The sequence below is a fragment of the Festucalex cinctus genome, chromosome 11 (assembly GCF_051991245.1).
Source record: "Festucalex cinctus isolate MCC-2025b chromosome 11, RoL_Fcin_1.0, whole genome shotgun sequence".
In the NCBI taxonomy this organism is placed as follows: domain Eukaryota; kingdom Metazoa; phylum Chordata; class Actinopteri; order Syngnathiformes; family Syngnathidae; genus Festucalex; species Festucalex cinctus.
This window is the reverse complement of record NC_135421.1, coordinates 19,415,429-19,440,266: the sequence shown is the minus strand read 5'-3', so window position 1 is coordinate 19,440,266 and position 24,838 is coordinate 19,415,429. Positions and strand designations below refer to the sequence as shown.

The following is a 24,838-nucleotide window of genomic DNA, read 5'->3' as shown; positions in this document are numbered from 1 at the left end:
ACAGCTTTTGAAACATAAATCTGCAAAACCAAAAGACTCCCAAGGTTCCCACGGTTTAGAGTTTTCTTTATACTTAATATAGTGATAAGGTGGCAGTTTTTGTGCATAAGTGAAGACCAAGACCTCAAAGTCCTGAGTTTTTGGGCAAAGTTCTTGTTCGGGGGCTACCGTTGAAGTCAAGGGGCAAAATTTGTAGCTCTATGGCAAAGTTCATAGATCTGTGGCAAAGTCTGAGGTATGGGGCATAGTATCCAGTCCTGGGGCTAAGTTTCTTGTTCCATGAGTGCTATCTTTAGCAGTGCATATGAATACGTAAATATGCAATCCTCGCACTTAAGATGGAAACTTTTGGAGTTTTGTAAAGCCATTTACATTTTTGATAATATAGTTTGTGATTCCAGGCTTTTAAGGGTAAAGGTGCATTTTTAAGTTATTTATTCTATTTTAAGTTATTTATATTATTATTAGTATAATTTGGGCACTTTTGGTTCTTGTTTTTTTTTTTCGGGCAATCATATCAGGGTATTATGAGAGATAACACAGCCTACCTCTCTGACTACTTATGCGTGTATGTTTTTTTTCCGTTAGCGTGGGCTTTCCCCAAAAAAAGGGACGTGAAACTGAGAGAACACCTGCATAATAGTGGGTGGGGGTGGGGGGGAAACTCCCCTCAAAACTCCCGACTGATTTGTTAATACCGTTTTTCAGAATTTTTAACCTAAAGTTTTGGGTTATTTTTTTAAGCATTACGTGGTTTTGGAATAACCTTGAAGGAGATTTCTTAATTTGTATTTCAATCCTAAAACTTCCAGAAACTTTTTGGTTCTTGGTAATTCCCGTAAAAAAATTGTTCCAATCACGTTTCTGGACCTATTGATAGTACTTTAGGGTCTCTGTTTAACAATTAAGTTTAGACAGTTCCAGCAGTTTAAACACACAATAAATTCAGGAACAAATTTTCTCGTTCTAAGATAAAGTTGCGGAGTAACTTTTTTTAATTCCTGAGCAAACATTTATGATTCTGGAGCACAGTTTCAACTTGAGCAAAATCGCTTCTGAATACGGCGCAAAGTTCTTGCTGTCAAAATGCCAATTAACAACTTGAATGCTTATTATTTGCAAACTTGAACATTTCTTTTGGATATACGGACTTGATCAGAAGCCAGACTTGACTGCCACTTTTTGACACATTTGGTTCAGTCTTGCGCATGATTCTACTGGGTTAAAGTTCATTTTAATCAATGGCAAGCCAGTTTAAAGAAATTGTTGTCATTGTATGGTTTACTTTTGCGGGTCAGATTTACCTCGAATTTCCGTTTTGTATTAGCCTGACAGTATTTAAAACTGGTCTTCTTTCTCGTCAAAGCACTTCTTGCCATAGTGTGAAATTTTTATGAATTATCAAAAAGATTTGCCGCAGTAAACGTGGATAAACTAGTGCCTGGTTGGCGTATGTTCCTGCCTCTTCCTTGTTGATACAAATTGTATCCTAATGACGATATGTACGTTTTTATATGAGAATATAAGAAATCTTTTGTGTATTTGTGACAAACTTTTGTCACCTCTACAATGTTTTTTTTCCTCCTGTAAACATTCCCACTAACTTATTTTTTTTATAATGATGTTCATCTTCGAACTGAAGATGTTATTTTTGAAAGGGGGTGGGGGGGATTTCAGGCTCAGCTGGGTGATAGGTACATATGGTTATGTGAATGGTATTATCAAGTAAGTTTAAGTGTTTGATGGATGCATGTAAAAAATTCTAAAAATGTTAAAAAAAAATTCCACAGTTGACATAATTTGAATCTGATACATTTGTTATATAACATGGATTGCGCACAAGGCGAACCATCAAAGACAAAATGATGTGTCACGGAATTAGGAAACTTCAAGAAATATCAACAAAGACCTTTGATGTCAAGTTGTAATTAGGAAGCATCAGACAATATAATGTCAGAAAACATCAAAGACAAATGTCTTGGACTAAAATGTCATTTTGTAAGTAAATATCAAAGACAACTTGATGTCCTGTTGTCAAAACTGACAAAATGGTCATTTTGTGATTAGGAAACAAAATCAATGTCACGATGTGGTTAGGAAACAAAGACAAAGACTTGCATTTTGTAAACATTAAAAGCAAAACATCAAAGATGAGATGGCAAAGGTAGTAATAAACAAGACAATGCCAAGTTGTCTCATGAAACATTAAAGACAAAGCCATGCTGCTATTATGACAAAACGCTTAATCAAAAACAGCTTCGCAATTGTGCTTTAACACAAGAAAAAAAAATGGCTTTCATCTACATCAACCAAAAGGTTTTATTGTTGTTTACATTCAGGGCTGGGTGGAAAATATCACAATGTTGTAATTACGGCTTTATCAATATATCTCGTAAAATTGGCTTTTGATCAGTGAGCAATTTTATCGTGTTAAATTACTAACTGATTTTGTTTAGGGTGGAGACAAAGGTCAAAGACAAAATGGATTTGAATGTTTTTCTCCTTCAATAATGCCAAATATCTGTAAGCCATCATTTCCTGAATTGCTTTAAAATGTGGCATTATTTTGCTTGTACTGCCGCGAATGGAGTAAACCTTTCGTACAGCCACAAACTGTTTATGTTTGTCAAGTTGAAAATGGGGAATAAAAACAATTGCTTCTGTTCACCCCTTTTAGTCTGGTCCAGTTACTATTGTACACCTCCAAACAAATCCAGACAGAAGTTAATGAAGCATTTGTGGCTAACATGTCATCTGATGATAGAGACAACAGTATTGCCAACACTCACCTCTTTACTGTAATAATCATTGCAACACACAGCTAACTTCACTAGCTTAGCATGCTAGCAATAACATACCTAATACCAGCATAGTAATATAATTACATTTCTTACCTTGCCTGGTGATTTTTAAGTAATTCAAAAGGAAAAATGTAGGTTTAGCCAGCGCTAACAACACTGTAGCATCTGTCGTATTGACAGACAATACAGTAGTTCACTTACCTTGAAGCAGGCAAAATGCTCGCCTTGTGATTTTTTTTTCAGGATTTATAAATGTCGTTACAGACGGTCGCATACTGGTGAGACAACTGTGGAGTCCGGAACTTCTCAGCATAAGCACAAAGTCACATACGCCGAGTGCGTTTGATTTGCGGGTGGTCAGCTGAAGAGCTACATGGATGTCTCTTTATGTCCAATAAGAGAATACGGGCCCAGAGAGAAAAACGGGAGCGCTGCAGCAAAGTAGACTATGGAGTGGAAAAGGGACACAAACGCGGGTGCGTTTGGTTTGTGCTTCCTGGCCCCATACAAAGGTTGCATTTTATCCAATAGGAGAGATAAGGGCGGCAAGGAAAATGGGATCATCACAAACAAGAGGTGGATGGGTGAAATCTGCTTGCGTACATCACTAGTCAGCTGAACAGCAACATAAACATCTTTTTATCCAATAAGAGACTAAGGGCAGAGAGGCAAAAGAGGAGCACTACAGCCATGTGTTAAATTCTGTTGTAGAAACAGTTTGCATGGATTAACTGGTCAGCTGATGAGTCACATGAAGGTCGGATTTGATCTAATACGAGACTAAGGGCCACCATAAAATGGAAACTCTGGAGCCAAATAGAGAATGTAGAGTAAAAAAGGGGTCAGGTGAGCTTGATGTGATATGTAGGTTGCATTTTAGTGTGTTTAGTGGTCAATGTACCAGCTAGAGGAATGTCAACATTTTATTCAATGGGAGACTAAGGGTTGTAAGAAAACGGGAATACTGCAGCCAAGTGGAGACTGTGGACTGGAATTAGGAGACAAATTATAAACCAAGTAAACTGGGAAGGATGGTACGATAGGTCTGCGACTGTGTGTTACTGCTGCATGATCACCATATTTGATCTAATAGGAGACTTAGGGTCATTGGGATACATTGCAGCCAAATAGAGACTGTGGATTCGAAAAAGGGGCACAAGACGGTTGAATTTGTTTTGGGTGTTTACTGGTCAACTTATAAGCGACATGAACAGGAAACAAAGTCAAATGCAAGAGAATCCTAGGCGGGAAACAAAATGGCTGAAATGAATGCTAGCCAGAAAGAAAATGTTGGAAATAAATGCGAGCGAGCGACATTAAAGCTTGAGAGTCATCCGCATGAGTCAGCCATTTTGTAGGCTGGTAAAAAGATGCTTTCTTTTTTTTGGAGGTTGGCGGATCTTTGGCGAGGCGCAAAGCGAGAGTCTCGATTTTCTTGAGTGCCGCCCGTCACATAGACTCAAACTCATCCACGCGTTGCTTGGTGTTACCCTGCCGGATCTGCCGCAGCGTCTTGTACTTGTCGCGGCCCACTCGTACATTCTCGGCGTGAAGGACGTCGTTGGTCGTGTTCTTGCTGTCGTCGCGAGCCTCCGCCAGCTCGGAGCTCAGAGCCTGACAACAAAAAACAAAAACAAAAAAGGGGGAGGGAGAAAAGAGTTCAGAAGAGTCAGAGATGCTCCTACCTCATTGAAAAATATTTTATTTAGAATTTGGTGAGCTTTCCGTAATGTACCGGGGACAAAGTAGTTCTTTCCATGACGTTTACTCAGCTGTAGATTACATTTTTAATCGCTTTTTTTTTTGTTTTTTCCTTTTTGCAATAGATGACTTTTTCCTCAAAAATATTAAACTTTTTCTAAAAAAAAAAAAAAAAAAAAAACAACTAAATTTTTCATAAACCTAAAATATTTTTTCTCAAATTTTTCTAAAGTTTTGTTGAAAATATTCCTTTTAGAAGTATAGAACAATAGAATACATGCTTTTTCAAGGAAACCTAAAAAAAATTCTCTAAAATATGCAACTTTTTCAAAAGATATATACAGCTTTTCAAAAGTAGTTTCCACTTTTCCACAATTGTTTTGACAAAAAGTTGTCTCTCTACATATCAACATTTCTTTACAGATTTATACCCCCCACCCCCATAAAACAACTTTTCTGTAGAAATGACTTCTTTTCAGAATATTCTTTTAAATTTCAAAATATGACATCGTTCAGAAATAACTTTTCAAAAGTGAAAATGTACAAAACCTTTTTACTAATACAGAAAAAAAAAAAAATCACCTTTTCTCTAACCAATCTTTTTGGAACTTCCTTTTAAAGGATCTTTGTGCAGTTTGTTACTTTTTTACTCGCAACTGCCACCTCTGGCCCAAAGCGGAACTGCAGCATCTGTGTCAGGCTCGATCACAGTGTGTGTGCGAGTACGTGCGTGACCTTACGTGCACACCACATGTCCGCTATTCCACGGGGACGGGCATTGGTGGATCATGCATGATGTAGAAAAAGCTTTAATATTATCTTTTTAAACGGCACAATGCACCTTTAAGGTCTATTTATTTATTTTTAATAAACTTTCTAAAAAATAGTAAACTTCCATTTCAGAAACGTACTTTTTCATAAGCTTTTTCAAAAACATGACGGTTTTGTTTCAAAAATTCACAAATGTAAGTATGACTGTTTCTCAACAGTGACTTTTTTTGGGGGGGAAAAACATCTTTTTTCCCCTATGCAACATTTCTTTTTGAGCACTCCCCACTCCCGCCGTCCCCTGACCTGCAGCTGCTTCTTGACGCGATGGTTCTTGTGCGCCTCGGTGACTCGGTCCTCTTCGCTGCGCTGGCTGCTGACGCCGTCGCTGAAGAGCTCGGCGCTGGCCTCGCCGTTGCTGTCGTCGTGCTCGTCGTGATCATGCCGCGCCATTGGGGGCGAGGTCATGGCCACCCGCAGCTCCTCCCGCGTCCTCTCCAAATCTTCCTGCGCCGCTATGGCCTGAGCAGGAGGACGTCATGAGAACATTTTTAAACGGTTGTCAAAGGTTCCATGGTTCCCCTTACTGTCTTATGCATAATATTGATCAAAATAAGTTTTCATCACGGCCTCAGAGTGCACCAGCCGGCCACAATTCTGTCGACTGCCCGCTGAAATTCAAATAAGCCAACACAACGGAGTGCTTGCCACAAGACACTAACTTATCAGTAAATAACCAGTTAAAAGAAATGTGTTTTCCATGTCAAATTGAAGAGAATAACATCTTATTATCATATTGAACATTTTTTAATTACAATAACAAAATAAGACTACTCAAAATCACAGTCGTTCCTGAATAACAAAAGTAGCTTGAAAAAAAAAGCCATCCTGTTCATTTCCAGCCCAAATTAACTTGCAAGAACTATAAAACGACTTTGTTTTTGACACAGGGCCTTTAAAGTAATGATATTAGTGTTGTCATGTTTTACTTTGTGCTGCCATTCGGTGGCGTCTTCCTCCTTTTTCCTCTTGGCTTCTTCCAGCAGAGAGATTTTGGCGGTGAACTCTGCTAATTCAGCAGCCTGTCAAACACAACACATGAGCACTACTCACAATACTACTACCCAAATCGCATCACTAAAGTATCAATTAGGAGCAGGATGAAAGACTGATATTCATTCATATTCACTAAATAAGGGCATGACTGGTTAATTGACCGTACAATTCAACCGGACGCTATTAGTGGCTCTTCTAAAATCGAAGCAGAAAAAAAAAATTGTTAAAAGGTATACTTGACTCATTGAACAATTTTCATCAGTGAAAAGTTAATATTTTGTTAATACCTTTTGAAAAGTAATTTTTGTACTTGCTGTCAACTGATGAGGACATCACCTGTGCTGAGGAAGTAGCTAACGACCAATCATGCCTCATCTGTTTTCTGGATTTGGTCAGTAAACTGAGCCATGATTGGTTGTTACCTACTTCCTCAGCACATGTGATGTCATCATCAGTCAACAGCAAGTAGAAAAATGACTTTTTTTTTTTTTTTTTTTTTTTTTTAAAAGGTATTAACTGTACATGAAAATGAAAGTTACCACATTAATTATAGATAAAAATATGAACTTTTTACTGCTGAAAATGGCTCAATGAGTCAAGTAGCCCTTTATGATTGATTTTTTTTTTGCACATTAAATATTAGATAACAGTAAACATATGCAAACCCCAAATGCTCTGCCTTTAATTGATGTTAAATAACAAAAAAAAACAACTTTATTTAATTATATTAATATTTTTTTAAAATAATCATCTGATCAATCAGTTATGAGATGTTATTCTGCCAAATATCAAAATCGGCATCAGCCAAAAAAAACAAAAAAAACAAGTCCTTATCATTTGGGCCCTAGTTTAAAATAATTTAAAAATATATGACTATTACTATTATGTATTTTTATCCCTCACAATACTGTGCCAAATATGGGTGGAACAAAATGAATATTGTATACTGAATGTCACGCTACAGTATTCACTAATGTAGAAAAAGGCGAGTACCAGCTGTTCCTGGTTCTTCATCTGGTCGGCAGCCTGCTGCGCGAGCGCGGCCTTGGCCTCCTCGGCGGCTCCCCGCTCCTTGTCCAAACGTTGGGCCTCCTCCTTGGCCCGCTTCCGCTCCTGTTCCAGCTCCAGGGCCTTGCGGGTCTGCTCCTCAAGTTCTTTCTGCGCTCGTTGCGTTTGCTCCTCGATGTTTCGCAGGCGCTCCATCAGCTCATCCTTCTCGCGCTCCATGCGCTGCTTCTCCTTCTCGGCGTGCTCGCGCTTCTTCTTCTCGTTCTCCAGCTGTGCTCTGGACCAGGAGGATGGAGAACATCAGGAAGCAACCAGGCTGGTGCAACACTGCCCCCTATTGCTCACATTGACTCATCGTGCCAAATTTGAATAAATAATTGCACTAAAATATTACATTTCGTCATCATTAAGATTGATAGAATTAATTTGTACCTCTCCATCTGCTTGTGATGTTTTTCCTCCCGGGCCTGAGCCTTCATCTGCTGCACCTCGATGGTGTCGGGCTTCCTGCGCCGCATGTACAGCTCGTGGTTACCCATGCAGAGCGCTAGGATGCGCTTGTTGATGCGCAAGCGCGGCGCGTAGAACACAAAGTCCTGCAGCACACACACACTTACGTTTCCCCCAAAAAATAATAACCACAAATTCAGTAAGGAGAATACTATGATACTTACCGGTGCTTTCTTGTCAATGGGTTTGATGACAAACTTCTTGTCGTTGAAGGAGATGTTTCGGATCTCGCTCCATGGGAAGCCTATTTTGGGCGACAACCTGAGGAAAATATTATCATTATTATTATTTTCAGAATAAGATATCAGATATAAAATGTATAATTTAAGGGCTCTTTTTTCTATACATTATGAGTAATGTTTTCAAAATATTTTTGATGGGCTGAATAAAAGTAAATTAAGGGCTTCATTTGAAAAGTGTTTTTGGTACATCAAAACTTTCACAGTATGACTTGCTGGATGTTGAATCAAAAGAAATACAATTAAACATGAACACAGCATGATACAATTAGTGAGTCAATATTTAGTTCCAATTAACTTTTTCTGTGAAACTTTGGAAGTATTTGTATAAAAAAAAAAAAAAAAGGCATAAATTAGACATTTCTTCTTTTTCACTGGTACCATTCACAAAAATAGACATATTTATAATATAAATGAAGGGGCAAAAGAAAAAAAAGAAAAAACATTGTCATCGGTTTCATGCTAATACCTTTGCTCACCACAGGAGGGCAATGTAGCCACATAAATGCCATCCTTGTGAGGAGACAGTAAAACAGTCACCTATTTAATTTTGTGAATGAAAATGACCCATAACATGAATTTTGAAAAATAAAAACAGATTGCCTTATCTTCCAAAGCGTATGTAGGAATGAAAAAATGTTGTGATTGTATTGCTGTTAACGTATTATGTTTGTTTTATGTTGTTTCTGTAAAGCGCTTTGTGACAGCTAAGGCTGTTTGAAAGCGCTATATAAATAAAAATGACTTGACAAAGTAGCAATTTTTCATAGACATATTGTGTTTACTTGTCTTCGTGCTCGTAGATGTTGAGTCCGAGGGCGTCGACGCCCAGCCACAGTTCGGTGCCTTTCTTGTTCTTGATCTCAAAGTAGTTGACGCCGTACATCTCCAGGTCCTGAGCGATCTTCAGGTACTCCATCATGGCATCCTCCCTGCACGCACATGCAAAGACTTGTTTCCACCATTTACTATTTCGCTGCTACATCGTTTTGTTTACATCATTTTCATATTTGTACCTCAAGTGTATACCACCATAAGCACATCATATTGAATTTCTATACACTTCTAATGTATCACAAAATATTTCATGTACCTGAATGTAATATTATTTACATGTCAATACAACTTTAATGTCTCATACTAATATTTATGAACTCATTAATTGTACCTTTAATGTGCCATATTAACTCATTCCCTCCCAGCCATTTTCATTGAAGCAAGCCCATTATCTCCTGGCTGTTTTACTGGATTTTGACTGATTTTGCAAAGCCCACAGAATATTTTGTTCTATTGCTATAAAAAACATGGAACCTACCAAAAGAAAGATTAGAGTCTCTTCTTTAATCAGGAAAAAAAAGTAAGTATATTTGTATCTGTTTCCGTTTTGCAGCAATTGGCATTCAAATATAGCTAAGTTTAGTCATTATTCACAAACCTTTTGAAAACACTGGCAAAAATAGCTTGTTGCAACATCGCCTTGGCTGAACTCTTATACTCTGCTGCCACCTACTGGACGTTTTTTGTAATAACTACCATTGTTTTATGCGACCTATTCATGTCAGAAGCTGTATCAAAGCCTTCTGTATGCTCTAGCATTTAAAAACAAACAAACAAACAAACAAAAAACAAAAGTATAAATACGTTTTTGGGAGTGCAGGACAAAGTATTAAAACGTATTTATACATTTTGGGTTTGAATGAGTTAATAACCTTTACACTAGCATAATTCAATTATTATTCAACTCATATTTCCAGTCTATATAACTAAAGTGTACAAGATCATATTTCATGTTTGTACCACAAATGTATCATACTGACATAATCTTTATGTAGCAGCTACCTGAGCATGCTCCTGTGTTCCTCGTGCCAGGTCTGTATCCTGTCCTCCCACTGCTCCTTTGTCAGCTTGTGTTGCTCCAGAACTCTGCCGCCCAGAACGAGAAGAAAATATGTCACCATGACAACAAAATGGCTTCATCGTCATCATCATCATCTTCAAAGCAAAATGCACTTTTTTTTTGTACCTTTGTGGCAGCAGGCGGTCGGCTGCCAGGTAGCCGGACTTGTGCACGTCCTTGTTGTGGTCACCAAACTTGGCCTGGACGGCGTAGGAGGCCAAGAGCACGGCGGTCTCGGGTGGGCAGTAGTTCTCGTCGTTTAAGATGGCTTCCTTCACCTGGATAGATAAAACTAGAACATGAAAAGAACAGGTAGCGGCAGAGTAATATGCACTTTTTTTTTGTAGATTGCCTCAATTTTGAACCAGGAAAAACCTACCTGAAGGAAGAATAACCTCTGCGTGATCTCCTGGATGAGCTCCTCCGAGACGTCCTCTGGAAAGAACTTTGCCCTGAACTTGAATTGCAGAGGGTTTTCCTTTTTCACATCCTGCTGTGTCACCTGAACAAAAAAAATAAATAAAATTTTATATATATATATATATATATATATATATATATATATATATATATATGTATAATAATGCATATAATCTTGAGGAAAGGACATGTGGTGTGTTCAGGGGTGTGTCGTCTTCTGGGGGTTTTGGTGTCGCTCACCTTCTTGTTGAGCTTCAGCCACGTGACGTAGCCTTTGCTGTCGATGTACTGGAGGCCGAAGAACCACACCTCCCTCAGACCCACCGTCTTCACCACCTGGACAACAAGTGGGTGTTTTTAAGTTTTCCCAATCTTTCATTTAGCTTGGATGTTGCCTTGATTATGCAGGGAACTACAGAACGTGGATGGATTATCGTGACTTCTCAAAATCATCAGTCAAGGACATTCCCAAAATGAATGGAGTGCGATTCCCCCAGTTAGTTAGCGCTACTTTGATTGCTTTCATGTGGTCATATGCTATCATGTGTCTCTACAAACATCAGTATTTTGTTACTCTTGACTCTGATTAGTGAAAATGAATAAATTAGCTTGGAACCTCAGAATCTGCCACCTTGATTACGCAGGGAACTACAGTACATGGATGGATTATCATGACTTTTCAAAATCATCATCAGTCAAGGACATTAACAAAATGAATGGAGGGCGGTTCCGCCAATTAGTTTAGTTAGCGCTACTTTTATTGCTTTCACGTGGTCATATACTCTCATGTGTCTCTACAAACATCACTATCTTGTTACTCTTGGCTCTGATTAGTGAATATAAAGAAATTAGCTTGGAACCTCAATCTGCTGCCTTGATTATGCAGGGTAATTACAGTACCAGGATGCATTTAAAATTATGTAAATAATTTTCCAAATCATCAGTCAACGACATTTCTAAAGTGGAGTGAGGTTCTCCCAGGTTAGTCAAATTAGTGTCAACAAGTTGAATAGATTTTCACTTGTTGACATGGTCACGTCTCTACAACAACTCATCCTTTTGCCGCTTGTGAAGACGTATTTAGCTCAGAACCTCAGAATCTGCTTCCTTGGCTGCACGAGGAACCAGAGTCCCTGCACAGATGATCAATTATGTGTCAAGAGTTTTCGGAATCACCGGTCATGGTAGTCATGTATTTTCAAAATGATAATTCAAGGACATTTCTTTGACAACAGAGTGATACAAAGTAAATAGAAAATAAGGTTCCCCAGACTGGTGAAATTAGCATGACACGCTCTTCACTGCTTTTCCATAGCGATGCTCATAAGTGTCTTTACGACACACTGGACTTATGAATTTGAATATGAAGACAATTAGCTCGGAGCCTTTGAAAAAAATAGCTAATTATGCAATCAGCATTAAATCACACATCTAAAAAGCAGGACATTATGACGTCTGCTTATGCCAGAGGTCTTACACGGAACAGGATCAGTTAATGGCTGATTTAAGATGACATGTATTGTCACAGATGACTTGTGTGACCTCCTTCCCATAAAGAAACGAAAGCCTTCCCTTTCATTTGTTTTCCTTCCTCTGCATCACTGAAACCTTTCAGGCCCAGAACAATGCTGAAAGGCGCCCTTTAACACGCGCACACACACACATATATATATGCACAAAGAGATCTTTGTTTAGACAGAACCAGAAGCGACCCAAGCACCTACTGGCACACATTTCCAGTGCCGCCTTTGCTTTGATGGAACAACAAAAAAGGACTCAGACGGAAGGATTCTCTTGGGAATTAAAAAAATAAAAAAATAAATAAATAAATAAATAAATAAATAAATAAAAATAGCCCACCTCCTTGTGTGTTGTGTATGTAATATTACAAGGGCTGACATTTTACATTAAAAAAAAAAAAAAGTTAAAATTTTAAGGAGAAAAAGGTTGTATTTTTACAAAGGTAGCACGGCTCTAAGTTGTCCACATGTTTGCGTGACTTTCTTGGGCACCTCACTCTCTCCTACATTCTAAAAAGATTCGTTGGGTTTATTCAAGACTAAATTGTTCTTACACTGTAAAAAAAAAAAAAAAAAAAAGTAAAAAAAAAAAGTATTACTTTAAAAAACTCATTTTCACTCAGAAATTCTAAATCCATCTTACAATGACAGTTTTGAGTACATTTTACCAGTTTATTAAAAAAAAAAAAAAAAAAAAAAAAGTCAGTCAAGCGTTGAGGAACGAACTCATGACCTTCAGCTTGGGAGACACTCTACCACCTGAACCACACCACTCTTGCTGTTTGCCACTGGTGTGTCCAAAATAATAATAAAAAAAAAAAAAGGTCTCTTGGAGGTGCAGTGCAAGAATTCCACGCGACACCATCAATATCATAACACACAGTAGGAGCGGCATGGCTCAGGGGGTAGAGTGGGCTAGTTCTTCTACCCTTAAGTAGCTTCTTTTTTTTTAGAATATCTGTGTGGGAAAAAAACCCACAAAAACTTTACTAGTTTTTTTCAAGTAAACACTTGTTTTGTTTTTTAACAGTGTAGGTGTCAATGAATTGGCTGGTGATGTGTCCAGGGGCGACATTGCACAGGTGTGTATGTGTGTGTGCGTGCGTGTGTGTGCATGCATCTCACCTGGTCAAAGAGCTGCTTGCCTGTTGTGTTGGGCTGGATGGCAAACTCCAGCTCAGCATCCATGGTGGTAACTCGGACGTTCGTCTGCATGACAACGATGACTAAATTAAAAATAATAAACTAATAATACAAAAAACAGATTGGGAATGCACACACATTTGTGTGTGTGTTTGTGAGAGAGATAGAGATAGAGTGAGAGGGGCCATATGCTGCCTTTGAGGTCACTGTGTGTGCATGCAAGGCTGCAAGCTTGTTGATAAGGTTTCCACAATATGCAAACAAAGCATACGTGAAGCGTTTGTGGCTTCATGGATGTCGCTACTCGGCAGCAGTGACCCGGAATTACTTCATTCAGGCCCTACTTGTAATATTCTGACATCAATCAACAGAGGGGAGTATTACTCCAAGGCAAGCCTGACTAGTTGGCTGCCTAAATGGGTGGCAATCAAACGGGCAGTGAGCTAAGCTTGAAACCATTTTGAGTGCGCATTGCTTCTTCGAATGCCTCATCGTCGCTAATCTGGATCACAGTGCAAGATGTCAGTGGACAGACGCTGCCAAGGGGTCAGGCTGGATTATCCAGATTGTTTTACGGGGTTGAACAGTTGCAGATTGTGAGGAGCACAATAAAGTCAGTCGTAGGGCCAAAGAAGAATAGTGAGGTCTCGACACAAGTCGAGTCTCCATTTTGTGGTAGCAGCCTTCTCTAGAGCCTTCCTGTCTCGCAACAATGTAGGCCAACATGTAGAGACCCGTGTGTGTTTTGTGTTTGTGTGTAGCAGGACTGCCTGGCGACATTGTTTGTGTGCGTCCGGGTCCAGACTCAGACAGCCATAATTAAAAGCCCTTCACCGCTAAGCTGGTTAGCAGGCTTGCAAGGGCAGCGGCAGCCAACTTCTTCACCTCATCCTCACACGCATGCATGCATCATTTAATGTTATTTTCATAATTGTTTAATTGTTGCCTCAGAATATATATATATATATATATATATATATATATATATCTTCTCCGGGTACTCCGGTCTCCTCCCACATTCCAAAGACATGCATGTCAGGTTAAGTGGGCGCTCTGAATTGTCCCTAGGTGTGCGTGTGAGTGTGGATGGTTGTTCGTCTCTGTGTGCCCTGCGATTGGTTGGCAACCAGTACAGGGTGTCCCCTGCCTACTGCCCAGAGCCAGCTGAGATAGGCGCCAGCAGCCCCCGCGACCCTTGTGAGGAATAAGCGGTCAAGAAAATGGATGGATGGATATATATATATATATATAAAATTGTTTTATTTTTTATTTTTTTTTTATTCAAAGTACAACCATTCCTGGAAATTTTTTGTTTTTAGAATTTTTAAACCTTTTTTCTCTGTGTGTTATTTTTTTTAAGTGTGCATAAAATGACTACTTTTTCCAGATGTTATTTTACTTATATATTTCTTGATTGCTTCATGTAAGAAGCAACTTTTATCACAATAGTAAAATTATACAAAATTCTTGCAATTTAAAAATGTTTTTTTTTTTTTGGGGGGGGGGGGGGGGGGGCAAATTAGACGACCATTGCAACGTTTTTCTTAGAACATTACAACCTTTTTCGCTCAACACTTTAACTTTGTTCTCATCTCAGTAAGATAGCTACAGTATGGTACGTCAAAAAAAAAAAAAAAAAAAGTCTTAGGTTCACCTGCACCATTTGACCTTCCTCAGGATGTCGTCTTTTTTTTTTTTTTTTTTTTTTTTTTTTTTTACACCGTTGCCCCATTTGTGTCACCCTTTGTAGTTCTTGCACACATTTATATATATAAAAAAACAACCTTTTTTTATTGGATGCAACAACACACCTTGCAAGCAAACGCCTCTGTGTTACATCAGCTGTTTGTCGGCCGCATCACGTAAGCATGAGGAAACGATCAAGTTGCTCTTGTGTGTGTGAAGCGCTGCATTGTGGGATGCTTGCAGGCTTTATAATAAATGAAACATGAGATTAAGATAAGAGTGGACGAGGTGCGGTCATTAAATTGGAGTATGTGTGAGCACACACCAGGGCTACACTGCACAATCTCGCCTTAAAAAACAATAAGAAAAAGCCATATCATAAAGCATATACACATTATACAGTATTAATTATTTAAGTCAGCCATTGGTTAGGCTTTAGTTTTTGTAGGAAACTGAGGGCGCACACAAACAACATGAAAAGGCGATCTTAAGTGGGCGCCATGTCGCACTGGCACCATTCTAACAAGCTGATACGCAGCTAACAAAATGAAGTTAGTAGACGTGTTTTTAACAACGTGGCTGCAGGGTACCACAATCCACAGAGCGGGTAGTGAAAGGGTCCCGTGTGTTTTTCTGTAGGGGTCATGGGGGATAATGTAACCAGACTGGGAGTTTCCCCTCAAGGTGGCATTGGATATCGTAGGCGGACTTCAACAAAGTGCCTCTTTCTCTCACTTCCTCCCCACTTTTCTGACAACAGCCTTTCTTGCGATTTATGGTACAAGTGTCTTAGAAAACTGTCACACTCCTGTTGAATAATAAACATATGAGCATACGAGTAAATAAATACATGAAAAAAAGACTCAATTTTACGACGTTTCACACTGTTTAGTTAAGGGTAACATCCACATTGTCACAATGTGAATAAAAACCTTTATGTCTACTTTTACTTTCTGCGCATTACCATGACATCCTCGTACTTGCTATTGAGCAATAACCTTAAAAATCGATATATTTAGGCAATTTTTACATCCATGTTGCCGCTCTTTGTTAAAAACTTTAGAATGCTTTTGAATTTTCATTTGATTTAATATACTTTTTATGTCTATAGTGCTGTTTGTCATCAGCCATCTCATAAGTCAACTTTATTACCCTTTGACTTTTTAGCTAATATGAAAGCCCTTCTTTTTCTATTTGATGAAAAGCTTGTATGTCCATTTTATTACTATTTTGACTTTTTTAATCAAATGTTTACATTGTCGTGATTTGATGAAAACCTTGTATGTCCATTTCTGAGTCATTTTTGACTTTCTACTTTGTGCAATTAAAGGGGAAAAAACTCACCGGCTTGGGCATCTTCATCCTCTCTCTGCCCGTCCCCTGCTGCTGAGAAAAAAGGAAAATTCGTCTTCCGTCTTCCTGCTGACGACACAAACACAAAATGGTGTTAATAATAAAACAAAAAACCGTTAAGTTTGGAACTTTCACAAAGTGTTGTACAGAGAATGTAGGCCACGCTTCCTTTCTTAACTTTCCTACATTTTTACTGCAAGAAGATTTACATATTAATATAATATATTAATATAATCCCATCCAGACTTCAAGAATTAAGGACACTGACTTCACTTTGACACCTTCTAATCACTACGGTGCTTTTAGGACAAGTCCTGAAGGTAAACGTGGCCTAGAACAGGAGATCATGTAGTCTTCGCTGTATGCTACAGATGACAATGTTCCTTTTTTTTTTTTTTTTTGCTAAAATGTTAGCTAAGTTAGCATTTTCTTGTGCAGTACATTGAATAAGTAGGCGTAAGGTGCATTTTTGTCATACTATACATTTTTTGACTTCAAGACTTTTCTTGAACATTTTAATTTTGTAGTTATGCGACAACTTTTTTGTTATACGATTACAATATTTTTCTCATTACAATAGGACTAACATTATCAGTTTCTTCTGGCATTAAGACTTTTTTTCTTGTAACTGCACAACTACATAATACAAGATTATTGCAGTCGCAGTATGAACCTCTATAACTATTTCCCCTGATTTTTTTTTTTATATTAAATCCAGGGTTGTGTCAGCACAAAATGTCTGCTACCCTTCAAGCCCTTCAGTGATTTCTTTCAGCAAGATGATAAGTATGCAAATTTTTAATCCTTTCCAACTTCAATGGATAACCTCCAATCAAGAGCAGGTTCAGAGCTGACAAGCTTCCTATAGTGACCTATATACAGTACAGGCTGTATCTACACTGTCTGTTTTCACTCACATACTGAAGACTAATAAAATTGCTGACAGACATGATCCATCCATCCATCCATCCATTTTCTTGACCGCTTACTCCTCACAAGGGTCGTTGGGGTGCTGGAGCCTATCCCAGCTGGCTTGGGGCAGTAGGCGGGGTACACCCTGAACTGGTTACCAGCCAATCGCAGGACAGACATGATATAGTTGTGTCAATCCAGTAGACAGACTAGACATCGCCTTGTAAGAATTTTTTATAGCACCCACTACCTTTGTTATCACTTTTAGCTGGAATGAAGTCATCAATCGGCTTTGTTCCGCATCCAGCACAGTGAATGGGATTGCACACAGCACATTTTAATCATTTTAATGATGCAGGCTTTATGACAATGCACACCAGCAACCACAGCGTATGTGTTTGCTGAAACAGAGCGTCTATGGTCAGAAGCATGCTACCTCATAAATGGGATGACCTAATCTTATATATACACCTATATTTTATACAAGGAGATTAACAATCATTCGATTAAGAGAACAATGTTTAATTGATTTTTTTTGGACACTTACAGGAAAAAAAAAAACATACATATGTGTAAAAAAAAAAAAAATCTAAAATCGAGATAGTCAGAAATTTGTTTTTTAAGTCACAGCAAAAGTTGTAATTTTACAAGAAGAAATTTGGAATTTTGAGAAAAAACTGGCAGTTATGTGCCATGCGAGCAAATATTTGTAATCACGTAAAAGGAAAACGTCACAATTTTCTCAGAATTGAGAATACAATTTTAAATATTTTTGCAGAATAAAAAATCTAAAGTATAAGTTTTCTCAATTTTTTGTAAAACCAGAATTGTAACATTGTGAGCAAAAAACAAAACAAAAAAAACCTGTCATATTAAGATAATACGTCAAAGTTAAATTTTTTACATAATTGTCTGTGTAAACAATTACAAAAACTTTTTTTTCACTAAAGTCTAAATTTACATAATATTCAAAGCATTTGTTCGATGATAATCTTGTCACATAATTTTGGTATAGAATTGCTCATATAGCAGCAACAACATGAGGTATGAGGCACCTCGCAGTTAATATCATACTCAGCATTTTCATTTCCGTTGACACTTCCTGCTTCAACTTTGGCCTAGTGCTCTACCTAGTAGTACTTTTTGTTAAGTTATATAGTCACAATTTTATTTGACTAAAGTAGCCAATTTTTTTTTTTTTTTTGGGGGGGGGGGGGCTTTGACTCTTTAAATTATTTTTTATCTAGAGAAAAGTCTGATTTTTACAAGAATAAAGTTTAAATGTGAGAAGGAAAATGTATATCTCACAAGGAATATTACAAAAAAGTATTAAAATTTATTAATACGCAATTTTATGAAAATAAAATTAAAAACTTTGCAAGAAAAAAAAAATCTAATATTCTGAGGAAATAGTCACTTTAAGCATAAAAATCCAACAACTATGATAATAAATGCCTTGGTTTAATTTTATGAGAATAAAACAATACTTTTACCATAATCTGAAATTTATCATTTATATAATATATATATATATATATATATATATATATATATATATATATATATATATATATATATATATATATATATATATATATATATATATATATATATATATGAGAAAAATTCACAATATTATGATAAAATGAATATTTTATAAAGATAAATTGCTAATTTTACGAGGAATAAATATTTTACTTGAGAAAAAAAAAAACCCACAAACTGTACAAGTAATACTACGGTGGTGGGGGGGTTGAATGATGTAATATAAAACTAAAGTTGCTATTTCCATACTAACTACCCATGGGGTGCCAAAAAAAAATAAATGCACAAGGGGAGTGAACGACAAATGAGGCAGCCAACCAAACTACTCCACCGTTCTTTATTGTCCAATCAGCAAGGCTTGAGATAGGCGTGTCCCTACAGTAGAAGAGGACGGAAGCGACAAACGACGCAGCCAATCACAACGCTCCTCCGCTGCCCGCTGGCCAATCAGTGTGCTTTAAAACTCACCGCTTCGATTTGAGGCTACAACAAGGTTGGCTTGGCTAACGGCGGTGACGCCTAGTTAACTGCCGCGTTTAAATGACAGCTGGTGACGTGCTAAACAGGGCTAAAATAGCGGATGATGGGGGTGATTCAAAGCGGCTTTAAAACGGGAAGTGAAGATGACTCACTGGAACAAATGTGCCCGGGCTACCTTAATGTGCCGCAACATGTCACAGCCTTGCCTTCGAATCGATGTATAGCCGCAGGCTAATCTAGGCAGGCAGGCAGGTAGGTCACTCAAAGCTGCGTAAAAGGAACATAAAAAAAGCCCCACGTCATAATAATTAGCTCAACGAGCCATGCGCCATCTCCTGAATACGGCTACAGGTCATTAAACGTGCCCCGGAGTTGCCGCCTGAGTGTGAAGTGTGGGGGTTAACTAATTAATCTGGCAGCCTATGGCGTACCTCACCTCGGCGACAAAACTGAGACCTCGGCCAATCGTCGCTTTTATCCAAAATTACCACAAAGTCGGCGCCGGAAAACGCCCAAGCAGCGATAAATGGTTGAAATTGACAGGGGGTAAATTTCCGCCTAGACTCACCACCGGTACGACCGCCTTGTGTTGAATGTTGATGCCTGCAACAAACTGTTGTCACCCCGCCACCAGCATCGGACAGTGACTATACACAACTGTCAGTGGGCTGCCAGGTATGTCTCGAGGCGAAAAAGTTACTCACAACACTCTTCTAACAATCACAATGGACATTAAAACGAGCCACACGTTTTATTTAAAAAAAAAAAAACACAAAAAAACCCATCTCAACAAAGCATGAGCCAACGCTACAATGTGGCTATAAAGTCATTAAAGGTCCCCCCGAGAGGCCCCCTAACTAATTAGCCTGGCCGCTAATGACGCACCTCACCTCGGTGGCGAATGTGACACCTTACCGCATTTGACTCGCCTCCAAATGACTTCAAAGTCGGCGCCGGAAAAGGCCGAAGAAGCGACGAATACCCAAAGTTGACAAAAGGAATCACCCCCGGCTGAAACTCACCAGCACGGCCGCGCTGCGTCAAGGTAAAGGATGCCTGCGATGGAGTGTTGTCACCCCGCCGCCACCGGTCCACTCTGCGCCGCCGCCTCCTCCTCCTCCTCCTCCTCCTGAGCCGGCCGCTGCAGCTTTATATGTCCACACGGCGGGTAAAAATAGCCCGCCGCTTCGACGACGCCGAACCGACAGAGTTCACTGACACTGGTAAGACTCGTCACAAATCACACACGTACGTACGTCGTGTCAATATGGCTGACCAAGTTGGTAGTAGTGAGCGTTGAGCGGCTCCCCCTTAACAGCCTCTCGCTCGTCTCCGCTCGCCACTTACTCGCCCCTCCCTTCTACAACAAGCTCAAGTTGTATTTTATTTTCGTACTAGTATGTTAAAAGTCGAGCTATAAGTACGAAAAAGTTGTCATTTTGGAGTTAAAATTTAAATACACAGAAAGTCAAGCAGTGCCTTGAGATACGAGTTTAATCGTGTAGTAACCTCGAAACATTCGCATCTCAAATCCCTCGCTATTGAAATTAATTGAAATGCTATTAATCCGTACTTGCCTGCCTGAAATAATCAATAAAAAATGGGTTATGGGTTAAAGCTAAGACAGTCATTCTGTATTTTTTTTAATTAAAATGTATTAAAATTAAAATTAAAATGTAATGACCTGATTAAACACATTTTAAACAATTAAGATGTTTTTGCCACATTTTTTCGCTTCAATTCACTTGACATTGTGATGTTCATTCTAGCTGATGGAATGTGGCAAAGTTAATATAATACAGACAATCAGCCGGTCAATATAACAGGCCCGCATGCACTTTTAAAAACTGCAAAAAATTGCCAATTTTTTCTTTTTTAACACTAACACATTACGACATGCTCATAATAGGACATAAGGTCATAACATTATGAGGAAAATGTCATCATTTAAAAAAAAAAGAAAAGAAAAATACATCACATGATGAATTATAGTGTGTGAATGAATAACAGTTACCATTAACCATCTCACATCCACTTCACTCAGCATCTTCCTGTCTGAGTCATGTTCATTCATATCTGTCATAGTCAAATCAAGCACACATGCAATGCAAAGTGATGAATGAAGCCATGGTAGAATTCATCATTATGATGCCCCCCCCCCCCCCCCCCCCAAAAAAAAAAAAAAAAAACCTTTCATAACAAAAATACACCGTTTGTCCGGGCTATTACAGCCATTTTGTTACTAAATAAATTCTAATAAATAGAAATTTTGTTTCTGTGTGGGTAACTGGCTAAAAAAAATTGGCAGTGTTTTACACACGGGTACTACATTTCTTTTACATTTCTATGGGAATTTGTGACATTTTCATGGCCTAATGTTGCTTTTTCTAAGCTAATGCTAGTGTTTCAATGGGAAAAGTCACATTTACATTTTCTCTAGAAAGGTTTTAAAGGAACAATATCTTGTTTTTGCGGTCTAATAGTAGCTTTTATGATACAAACGTTTTATAGCAGTGACAAAACAATGTTTGCATAGCATGATGAAGGATTGTGAAACACTGACATCGTGTGGTCACACATTTATTTGGACGACAGTCACGACACATCGTCGCCAAGGCAACCAGACTCATCAAAAGCCATCCTGTAGGTTCCCACTTTGTCCACACGGTGTCAGTACAAGACCACAACGTATTAGCATTACTCACTCTCTTCATTTGTCATCAGACAGAGACTATTAATTTATTTTGAACACTTACGTCTAGACTTGTGTGTAGATGAGTGTCTTCTTGTTTGCCTTGTTTTGATGGATGACGTTACTACGCACGAGAGACAATAGCTATGGCCTATGTTGTTTCTATAAAACCCCAGATTAAAACCAGAATACAGATTTTTATTAAAACCCTAATATAACACCTTAACTTGAAACTCTTTACCTTGACTTGAATCCTTCATCCTGGCTTGAAACTCTGTTTTGTCACTTTAAGCCTGGCATGAAATCCTCATTTGAAAACCGAACCTTATTCTGGTTCCTGTGGGGATTGCAAACAGAATGGGTGACTGTCGGCCCAGGGCATACAGTACATGTCAATCAAATAGAATTTGCCATCTGCTGTGTTTTTCCTTTGGTGTCAGAGGCCGTTTTTAAATCACAAATGCTTTGCTTCTGTCCTACAGACATTCTTGTCAGCCTTACATAGCAATCCAGTGGAACTATGCATTTGAATTATTATGGACAACAAATCCACACAAACACTTTAGAGGTAGCATTGGAGCCATATCAGAGGGGGTACAAAGCCTCTGTGAATGCCTGACAATTTTTTTTTTTTTAAATATAACTATAGTAGCACTCTATTTAGATTATACTTTATAAAAACAAACATTAATATCATAATTAAATGGCATGTAAAGAATTCAGTCATTTGTGATTTATGGTTAATTCTTTGCAGCCTCTTCTGCTGTGCGTGACTTGGCCACCGGAGGGCAGGGAAATCCAGTGAATTAGACAGAAGTAAAGATGAGTTTCAAAACAATCACATATATAAGTATCGCAACAGATAAAGAATATCTGAGTATCATTATTTTGTCTGTCGACGTGTTGATGCATTGCCAGCATATAGATGCTATTTCTATTGTTTGTTAGCATTAAGCTAAGCGGCGGAATAGTTACTGAATTTGGAGTTCTGTTTGTTTCATGTTTAGTGTGGCAGAAAACAGCTCAAAGCCTCTTTGTTGATGATGAACATGGATGGATGGATGGATGTTTTCTACAGTATTCCACAAAGCCTGTAGTGACACGGCGGTATTTTTGTTACATTTGAGTAGGGTTCAAATGTGACAATCTTAAAAAAAGTCTGTCGGGAGACAAGTATGCCGTAAAGGTGGCGGCAAGCATACTTTGTTGCCATCACACTTTGTCCCGCCTGTTAAACGGTGTCGTTCTGAATGTGCCTGAAAGGTATCATGACCTTTCACATACATTTAGTTTGCATTTGTACTTTGAGCTTCTTTTTTTTTCACGGCTCTGTGTAAATTGGCAACAAACATAGAATATCGAGACAAAGACCTGATAACCCTGGCTTGAAACTAGGACTGTCACTATTGAATATTTTTAGAACGGATGATTCCATCGATTAATCGGATAACATTTTATTTTGCATTCCAATGTATTATAATAGAGCGATTACAAATCAAAAAGATTGTTGTAAGAGAGCATTTTATTCAAATGTATGTACACAATAGACATGGAAATATGTAGCAAATATAGTTTCTATGGCGACAGCAGCAGCACATGTACAAAAATACAATTTGATTATATTACATAGCAAAGATCATCCTTATATTTATCATATATATATTTCTGTATCATAAATACAAACAACTTTACAATGTGGGTTGACAAGTCATACAATTACAAGAAAATGTACTGTTTTTGCACAAGATGATGCGATGGAAAATTCATCTAGGAAGTGTTGTTTAAACGCCCAAATTAGGAACTGCAAAACAATGACTGAGAAGCATGGGAATTAATTTCTACTTAAAATACATACCCGGTGGCTTGTTTTAACAATGAAAACTTTTTGATGATGTGCTGAAAAGGTGAATTTGCGAAATTTCGGAGAACTTTTTTGCAACGGCATGCTCGTATTTTGTGGTATACACAAACAAATATCACCCGGCAAACCAAAACCTTTTTTGCCTCTGAATTCATTTTCTCCAATGTGTTTTATGCTCTTAATTGAGCGGGATGTGAATGCAGATGACACCCAGGAAGCAGGAAGTCCACCCGGACCTGCCGCTTTACTAAGATTACTACTAAGGTCTCTTTTGTCACATTGTAATTAATTTGGTTAGTTTTAACAAAACAGATTTGCATGCTCTTATTTTGGCACCGAGGAAGCAGGAAGTTAATGTTGGACCTGCTACTTTACCCATGTGGTGTCTGTCAATTTTGAGTGATTTGTTATTTGCAAATTTGTTAACGGGCAAATGTGCAGGTTGTGCCTCCAACACTCTTATTTTGAAAGGGGTGTGAATGTGCTTAATTTTATCTGAATGCAAATGGAACCCAGGAATCAATAGGGATTTCTTATCTTTGTCATTGGATTTAGCAAAACCAAATCTTATGTTGGCGGGGAGCAGGAAGTGCATCTGTACCTGCTGTCTCTGTCACTTTGTAGTGAATTATATTTATTATTATTATTATTATATTTATTTTATATATATATATATATATATATATATATATATATATATATATATATATATATATATATATATATATATGTATATATATGTATATATGTTCTATTTTTTTTATTCTATTTGTTTACAAGCCAATCTATTTTTTTTTAATCAACCAAAGTGCAGGTTGCCTCTCAGGCTCCAAATTTGGCATATTATTAATGCATATGCTCTTATTTTGGTGGAATGCGAATGGAACCTAGGAAGTGCATCTACTGTATACCTGTTTCTTTACATATACATTGCTTCTTTTTGTTACTTGGCCAGCGACTTTTTTTCATTTAAGCAAAACCGCATCTTATTTTGTATTTTGGCGGTAAGCAGGAAGTGCTTTGTACCTTTTTTAATCTCCCACCCTGGTACCGTAAACGCCACATAGACAACAGTGAGTAATAATAATAATAATAAAATTGGGTATGTACAAAGTTGGTAGTTACATAAATATATATATAAATATATATATATATATATATATATATATATATATATATATATATATATATATATATATATATATATATATATATATATATATATATATATATATATATATATATA

At 37.8% G+C, this 24,838-nt stretch overlaps 1 protein-coding gene across 5 annotated transcripts; it reads right to left on the bottom strand.

Annotated features, from left to right (window-relative positions):
* Positions 1 to 3,970: 3,970 nt before the first annotated feature.
* LOC144030566 (radixin-like) lies at positions 3,971 to 20,386 on the bottom strand. 5 transcript variants are annotated; one of them, XM_077536990.1, is made up of 14 exons: positions 20,062 to 20,386; positions 16,094 to 16,171; positions 13,046 to 13,129; positions 10,641 to 10,736; positions 10,360 to 10,482; positions 10,107 to 10,258; positions 9,923 to 10,006; positions 8,869 to 9,015; positions 8,009 to 8,105; positions 7,767 to 7,930; positions 7,320 to 7,611; positions 6,260 to 6,352; positions 5,577 to 5,792; positions 3,971 to 4,415 (listed from the first exon to the last, which is right to left on the bottom strand). In XM_077536990.1, exons 2-14 carry the CDS (start codon positions 16,109 to 16,111, stop codon positions 4,251 to 4,253), a joined length of 1,731 nt encoding a protein of 576 aa, XP_077393116.1. In that variant the 5' UTR covers positions 16,112 to 16,171; positions 20,062 to 20,386; the 3' UTR covers positions 3,971 to 4,250. The 5 variants fall into 5 exon arrangements, with proteins under 5 accessions (XP_077393116.1, XP_077393119.1, XP_077393118.1 ...); XM_077536993.1 differs by lacking the exon at positions 20,062 to 20,386 and adding an exon at positions 19,955 to 20,034; XM_077536992.1 differs by lacking the exon at positions 20,062 to 20,386 and adding an exon at positions 19,925 to 19,962.
* Positions 20,387 to 24,838: the final 4,452 nt, after the last annotated feature.